The sequence below is a fragment of the Amphiprion ocellaris genome, chromosome 11 (assembly GCF_022539595.1).
Source record: "Amphiprion ocellaris isolate individual 3 ecotype Okinawa chromosome 11, ASM2253959v1, whole genome shotgun sequence".
NCBI classification, from domain to species: Eukaryota; Metazoa; Chordata; class Actinopteri; family Pomacentridae; genus Amphiprion; species Amphiprion ocellaris.
The window spans coordinates 1929412-1937968 of NC_072776.1; the positions used below are offsets into that span (position 1 = coordinate 1929412).

General features: G+C 37.7%; 1 protein-coding gene and 1 long non-coding RNA gene across 2 annotated transcripts in view; one reads left to right on the plus strand and one right to left on the minus strand.

The window, feature by feature from the left end:
- Positions 1–3011: 3011 nt before the first annotated feature.
- On the minus strand, positions 3012–5254 carry LOC129350096 (uncharacterized). Its single transcript, XR_008603332.1, has 2 exons — positions 5140–5254; positions 3012–3461 (listed from the first exon to the last, which is right to left on the minus strand). It is a non-coding gene; the product is annotated as an uncharacterized LOC129350096 (long non-coding RNA).
- cmss1 (cms1 ribosomal small subunit homolog) overlaps positions 4775–8557 on the plus strand; it is a 33545-nt gene continuing 29762 nt past the window's right edge. The window contains exon 1 of the mRNA XM_023276747.3: positions 4775–4885. Within this exon, the coding sequence (XP_023132515.1) occupies positions 4837–4885 (49 nt within the window). The 5' untranslated portion in view covers positions 4775–4836. The remainder of the gene's footprint in view (positions 4886–8557) is intronic.

Consider the following 8557-nt stretch of genomic DNA (forward strand, 5'->3'; position numbering starts at 1 on the left):
GTCTATGAGATATTATCCTACTTTTCACTTGATTTGTTTTTTCAGTAAACATTTTCCTCATCAGTTTATGGACTCGCTTGCTAGTTTCACATCTCTTCAGTGCAAGTATAGTTCCATTCAGAGTAAATGTGATGACAAATCAGGGTATGCCTTAAGGCAAGTTCTCAGTAGTACTCAGTCTTGCTTCCCATATTGGGATTCAAAAACAGATATTCATGAACCTTGAGGTTTCAAAACACTAGTCCACAAACCAATGGGTGATGTCATTGTAGCAACATTCATCTTTTATATACAGTCTATGGACCAAGCTCACAAAGCGGCACAGGCTTTTTGCATCTTAGAGCAAACTTTGATGTCAAAGTGCCTTCCTGCGATACAAAATGTGTATAACTTTAAGCAAGAAAGCTAATTTGAGTACTCCTAACATACAACTTTTACTTAACGATTATATTAAATCATTGGATATTTTTACTAATCTGAAAAGACACTTTTTGCATGTTAATTTGCCTGCATATCTAGATTTTATTCACAATATTCTATCACTTCCACAGAGGCTCACATCAGTCATTTCCACTATATCCTTTTGACTTCTCCCTTATGTTCAGAAAGAGAACTATAAAGATTTATATAAAGACAGGTCGACTGATTAACAGGGAAATCTGATTTTAAAGATTAACAGGCTCCCTGGGGTTGAGGAAAAAAAAGGATTGTGCTTTTATACGGCACATTATTCTTTGTGAAAATGCAGACAAATGATGAACAGAGAGAATGACAAATGCAGAAGAGCGCAGTGCTTTACAGGAATTATTCTTAATTACATACAAAGCTGCCATTTAGAGTCCATTGTCCTTCCTGAAACTTGGCAGACCTTAGCGCAATGTGTTGACTGCATCCTTCCTTTCTCTTTCTTTATTTGTTTTTCTTCCCCCATTTCGAGGGTTACACAGCATAAGCATTCTGGACCCTCTATAATTTCCACTCTAATCAGTCAGTTCTTTTTTTGTGGCAAAGCTTTAATCAAACATCTCATAGCCTCCACCAGCCAGAAATGTGTAATTCTGACAGAAAAACAAAAAAGCATGCAATTACTCCCAGAGGACCTGTCCCTCCTCTCTGCTACAGCTGCAGGAGAGAGGGCACTATTCCAAACACATCCTCCTCCTCTCTGCTTTTCTTCTGCGTCACAAAATAAGATCCCTCAGCCAAAACCATGATGACAGAGGATGTAAAGCTGTGGTTTGTAACATACACAATGTAGAAACACCGACTGGAACAGTAGGTTACCTCTTTCTTCTTCTATAGAAACATCACCTTGTGATTTATAGTGAGGGTTTATCCAGTAATTGCCTTTGCCATTTGTATAAAGGGTAACATTTGAGCTTCATAAACTTAATATAACTTATGGATGCCTTTGATGTAGAATCTAATTAAATGTTAGAGACAAAATAAGTAACTGAAGCAAACTATACTCCTTCTTCACATACCTATATATATCTCAGAAAAGCTGCTCTCTTGTTACGTCCACAGGTAATTGAGTGCTGTCTTGTTTCTGGGTGGATTCTTTTTGGGCCTTTGTGTGGTGAGATTACATGTGTAGGCTCAGCTGTGGCTGGTTTCAGAGCCTCTCTGGAACCCAGCTGACAGTCATCTCAACTGATGAATCCGGAGCAGAAGACCTGCACTCCAGCCTTGTTCTCCCCGCCTCCCGACCTGTCTGATTGGGCCACACAGTTCCCCCCACCTTCAGCCAACCAGGCGCAGCCATTGCCACACCTGAAGAGTATTTATCTGCAGCCAAGCTCTCAGTGTCAGCAGCTGGGATTTGATCAGACCAGTTTGCCCTGGTGCCTTGTTGTGTCTTTGTATTCTGGCGTGGTCTGTAGTCACTGAGGGGTGACTATGGATATTTAGAGCTTCTGTTGGCGGCTGCTAATTTGGTGAGGAGTCTCCAGTCTTGGTGGAGACTGTGGCTCCTGTTAGCAGTAGTAAATGTGTGTGTTCTGAGGCACCAGTTTAGTTATTTCTTTGAACTATTCTCTCGTTTATTAGTCTCTATTACATGTGGTGGGTGTTGCTACTGTGTTTAAGTTTGGCTAGGGAGAATAGTTGTTTTGCTTGTGTTCAGCTAGATTAGATACTCTGTTAGCCTTTGTTTGGTTCTTTGATTTGGTAACACCCACCAGTCTTGTTTTCTTGGATCTCTGTTCTGTTAAATTTGCTACTGAGCAATAAATTGCTTTACCTGAACCAATAATATTTGGTGATTTTTTTTTTTTTTTTTTTGTGACATCCAGTTGACCCTAGAGGTTGGATTGTAAAAGTTGTTAACCTGCAGCACCACTAACCCTTGCCCTTGAACTGTTCTCTTTTCCCCTTTCTTGTAGTCGGAAAGTCTCCTCCTAAATCCATTTGTTGAGGATTTCTACGAGTTTCAAACCTTTCCTGTGCTGCTGTGTTTCATAAGACTTTCTGGCCAGATCTAGAGTCTGTAGGCCCATTGCAAAATGGACAGTGGGTGTGTACTGTTAACTATCCTGGCAAAAAAAAAGGAAAATAATTGTCCTATATGATGGTACAACATGTCCCAATTACTTTCAATATCAAGCATCCACTGTGGGGAGAACAGTGATGTTTCCAGCTGACCCACGGTGTAAAACAACAAATTTTGTTGTTGAGCTTCTTGCAGAACGTGGAAAGGTCTTTTGTGCACTCATAGTGCAGAGGACAAATTCTATAGAGGCATGCAAAGCATTTAGTGCAGGTAATTTATCTCAGTGCATGAAGGGAGCTCTGAGCTCAAGCAGTGTCTGCTTAATTTGTTGGTTATTTTATAGTCACGATGTGTTTATCATTTGCTTTGTAGAAAGCTACTGTTAATGTGGACATGGAAGCCTCAGTAAATTTTTACCATAAAGTAAATGATAAACAGATTATCATTATTGGCCAGGTAAACAGTGAAAACAGTAAAACGGTACTCTGCACTAAAAGTATAGAGGCAATGCTTTCAAAAGTAATGACAAATAGTATTTATTTATCACTTACATTTGTACAAAGACCAGTAAATAAACAATATAAGTCAGTATCAGGTGTAATCACACTTTATATGTGTTGTGCACAGCTTTTCAATGTACTTAGCAGGTAGGTTGTTAAAAGCGTCCACACCCCACAGTCCCGTGGATTTAGGCTGATTCAGTTGCTTCCGTCTCTTCATGCAACCCCAGACTGATTCACGCTGAGATCAAGGCTCTGTAGGGGCTTCACCATCTGTTGCAGGAGTCCTTGTTCTTCTTGTGGCATAAGGTAGTTCTCTATGACTTTGGTTGTAAGTTTGGGGTAGTTGTTTCATGTTGCAGATTGAATCTGGGACCAAGCAGATGCCTCCAGGGCGGTAGTGTGTATCTAAAGAGACAAACTTTTGCGAGTCCCTTTCTTTTCCATGCAGTCATATAACAGCCACGACACTAGAAGTACAATTCAGGGTGATTTTACTGAGTTGTCTCAGGATGAAAATCAAAGTTTGCCTGTTGTATATTGAAAAGACCCATCTTCAGCTTGATACATTAAATGTCATTGCATGGGCAATTAAATTAAAGAAAGTCTTTATGAGCTCTAAATTACCAAGCATTCCTCAGGCTGGAGCTTTGTCACTATCCCTGTTGTCATTCGAAAGACAAAAGGTGACCAAGCTTTGGCATCTGATTGTCTTATCTCTCTGAATCATATTTATAAAAGTAGTGAGAGATGTTATATTGTGAAAACACACTGCAATCGGTAATGTGAGGCAGATTTCAGTGAATTGATCACAAAAAGAACAAGAAAAGCACTCAGAGTGCAGCACTCTGCCAAGGCTGTTCATTCCCCCATGTGGCATTGTCAGAAATGCAGCATATTTTTGTAGAAATGCAGCATTTGTTTATTATTGTTATTACTGATGATCAGAAATCACAGCACTATAGAATGTGGTCATTTAATATAGATGTACCCACAAACAAAATGATGCTGCGCTGAGCACAGGCGTGTGTTATGCATGTGTACATTATGCAAGGACACTGAATCACGTGACCTACATATGTGTGAATTACTCTTATAAATGTCTGTTGATCAGTGCATCACTTTTTGCAAGCCCTTGTTTTGCTAGTGGTAAAATAACCGTTCCCTTCACGCTCTTATTTTGAAGGCGTATTTTTTTAATGTTACAGGCTTTTATTTTTGGCAACATACCCGCGGCACAGGAAGTGTTTATCTAAGAAGCGGTTTCTTGACATGAAGGAGGCTGCCGAAAAGTCCGACAATTCAGGATGGAAAGGAAAACTCAGAAACACCCCCACAATTTAATCAGCTGTTTCTTGTTTCATTTCCGACGGATAAGTCCCGATAATTCAGTAATAGGATCACAATCATGTGATCATCTGTAAAACAAGCCTCGTTTAACCCTCCTGCTGTCCTCATTTACGGGCACCAAAAAATATTGTTTTCTTGCCTGAAAAAAATCCAAAAATTCAGCAAAAATTCCCCAAATTTCTGAAAATTTGCAAAACCACCAGGAAGAAAATTCCAATAATTCTTTAAAAGTTTCCATTAAAAGTTTCATAAAATTACTGCGGAATTTGTAAAGATATGATCATAATAAACATAAAAACATTACTTTTTTTTTTACTTTAAATAAAAATGTATGCAACATATATCCCATGGGCTTCAAAAATCCCTCAATTCTACAGCTTAAACTGTGAAAACAAGCCTCGTTTAAAACCTTACAGTGTGACTTTTGAACGTGCTGCTTTTGAACACACCCCTGTTTTACTGTAGCGGTATATTTGGATTCACTAATCCAGGAACATGGGGGACGATTTGGGTGACGATTGGTGGGAAAATGAGGGCAATTCAGGTACTGTTCTTAAACGTCACGTCATGTTTATGTTTCTAATGTGTCAGAGAGGTTCTGTTGTATCCTAATACGCTAAAGTTAGCTTGTAGCAGCCCCGAGAAACGCCGGTTCAGTGTAGCTGGCTGTAAGCTAACGTTAGCTAGATAGCTAGCTACGGTCAGTTAGTGGCTGCTAACTTTGGCTAAACTCTCGCAGCAGTGAGCGACAGTTGTTGTGTAAAAGACAAAGTACAGGTGAGGTTTGGTGTAGCTTACCTGGGTTTTTTGTTAGTACAGGGGAACCTTGGTAGCACGAGTTGTTCGGAGCAGCTGTGTAAACACGTGTGTTTGTGTCTGAGTGGGAGTCATCACAAGCTAACGTTAAAGTTCCTCGAAGGCAGGGGAGTCAAACTGATCTTACTCCAGGTTCCACATTCAGCCCAGTTTGATCTCCAGTGGGCGGAACCAGAAAAATCACAGCATAATAAGCTAAAAATAACTACAAATTTAAAATTTCCCGTTGTTGTAGTGCAAAAAAGTACAGTCTGAAAATGTTATCTTTTTACAAAACATCACGACCAACCTGAAATTTCTTTAAAAAAATAAGTTCAATTTCAACAATATTATGCCTCAGTTTATCCAGGGTTTCTGCAGGGCATTAAAAAGCATTAATAGTCATTAAATTGATTTTGCGAAAATTAAGGCCTTAAATGGCATTAAAAGTTATTACATTTGATTCTCAGCGGCATTAAAATTTCTTTCTGCAGTTGTCAAGAAAAAATATTTGATAATAATAATATATAATCTTAGGGTGCGATTCGTCAGATATGTGCATCTGCATAAACATGCCGAAGCATTGTGATAATTGCTCCGGCCGGTGGGGTACAATTGCCAAAAATTGCATGTTAGGAAAGTGGAAGAGAACTGGGAAATGGGGAAATGCAAATTCCAGCAAAAATCTCAAGAAAACGTGGAATTCAGAGAATGACTGCAGTCAGGGGTGGTTTCTGGATTCAGAAATAGTGAAGTGTGGGGACATACATTCATATTACAATTCATATAAAAATCATCTTTTACAAAAAAAACAAACCCGTGTAATTTGTTGAGTTCACGGTCATGGCATTAAAATTTTTACAGTATAGCACTGAAATTGCATTAAAAAGCATTAAATTTGACTGGCTGATTTCTGCAGAAATCTGTTATCATTTACACATTTCAACTCCCAGATCACAGTGTTTCTACAAAGGTACAAAACATTTAGTCACGGGTATCTGGAACTGAATGATGTAGTATTTTACTTTATGATTTTATGAAAATGACAAAAGTCAGACAAAAAAAGACAAAAAACACAACAAAAGCAAGACAAAATATTACAAAAATCAGATGCAAAGTGACATAAATGACACAAAATGACAAAAAAAGACAAAAAATCGCAAAGCGACAAAAAAATGGACAAACGACAAAAACGAGACAAAAAAATACACAAATTACATCAACAAGACCAAAAATGACAAAAGACGAAAAACACAACAACAGAAAAGTAGACAAACAACACAAGGGAGACAAAAACAACACAAAACGACTAAAATGATACAAAACATCGAAAAAGACAAAAATAAGAAAAAACACATGCGAGACAAAAAGGAAACACAAAACGACAAAAGTGAGAAACAAAATAAAAACATGGGACAAACGACAAAAGTCAGACAAAAAACAACAAAAACAAGACAAAATATTCCAAAAATGAGAGACAAAACGACAAAATAACAATCTAGTATTTTACTTTATGATCAAAAGAACTTGTTCTGGTCTAAAAAATATTTTAAATTTATAGTTTTACTAATTTACAGTTTGCAGTTAATGTGTTCTCTGTCATTTTTAAACTTTGAGGGCCAGATTGGACCCTCTGGAGGACCGCTTTTGGCCCACGGGCCACATGTTTGACACCCCTGCTCTAAGGTCATCTGCGTTGCTCTGTTAACTAACTGAAGCTACCTGGTAGCTGTCTTTCACACAGAACTTCATGCATTCACTCTGCCTGTGCTCGTATTCTTCTCCATACATCGACAGAGGAAGCTCCCTGCGGCTGTTTCTCGCTCAGCTTCATGCAGTCTGCATACCAATAGAGGGCAGTCATGTTGTTTAAGGATTACTGGCCTCATTGTGTTGGACAGCAAAGTGATGCAGCCATGCCTGCAGAATGAAATAATGTGTTTTCAAGTGGCATTTGTACATGTATGTATTATGCATACATACACATATGCACCGACAAAACACAACTAGCTCAGCATGTGCATATACATATATATATGAAGAGAAACTCACACATAATTGGATGATCAATAGGATATGTTGCCTTGACCCTCATTGCCATTTTACTGCACATGCATCATAATCTCCCAGCCTCGTTTTCTTTCATTTGCACACTCTTTGATAGTAATCTTATTCAGATATACCATTCTTTATTAGCTAAATATATGTGAATATGTTTACAGCTGTTTCTTTTCATATTAAGCAATAGTTCTTTTGTAACAAATGCCCAGTTAATGTTGAAGAATGTTTATCTTTATTTCATTTTTGATGTGCATTGAGTCAGGTGTTTGATCCTGCATGACATGTTTCCATATATATATATATATATATATATATATATATATATATATATATATATATATATATATATATATATATATATATATATATATATATATATATATATATATATATATATATAAAAACCAAAATCCAGCGAATTGTGCTGGATTTTGGTTGATTGTTTTCTGAATATTCTTAAAGAAACTTTTTTTTTAACATTTCTTTTTTTTCCACCAAGAAAATGTTCAAAAATTTCCCAGAAATGTCAAAAATGTGGAAATTTTCACTGTGAAAATAGATTTTTTTTCCCACATTTTCAAACTTTTAAACGAGTCAATTTGACCCGCAGGACGACACGAGGGTTAAATTTCCCTCAATACTGACTACACATTTGCATTAAAAAAATCTAATTTCCTTCATACACTTTGCATTTATTTATCATGAAAGTTGTTAATTTGCATAATCAGACTGCACTGCTAAACATATCGTAGTTGCAGGTATGTTGGTCATTCACAGGTCAGTGTTTTCCCTGTATACGCTGTGAGAGGTGTGACGTTTTTCTCTCCAGTCTTGAGAGCTCTGCTTCTTTTGTTAGCACCGTATCCTTTGGTCTTGGGGATCCTTGTTGAGCTATGCTTCTGAGGAATCTGATTAGAACAGAAAGAAATAACTGTCTGTTAGGAGGTGTTCACCAGATGTTCAGTCCTCCAGATTTATTTACTTTTTGTAAGCATTTGTTGTTCCTATAAAGATATAGTCGTGCCGTGCTTTGAAAATGAGACATGTGGCTTTTCCTACAGGCCTGGTATGGCATGCTTTACCCACACTACAGAATAATAAGCCACGATCATGTGTGTCTTCATTGTTGCTATAGTAGTCCATCTGGGTTCTATTGAACACGTGCAGAATAAAAGTATTTGCTACGCACGTTACACTCAAAGCTTTATGTGGTTACTTATGTAAAACCATGTACGCTTTATATGAAGAGATTTGTGCAACCGTTTCTTTTTGTAGGTTGGCCCCTTTACCCTGACTGACATCCCATCCTTACTCGCATTTTTATCACAGAGCTGCTTGACAAAAAAAGGCTACGAGGCTG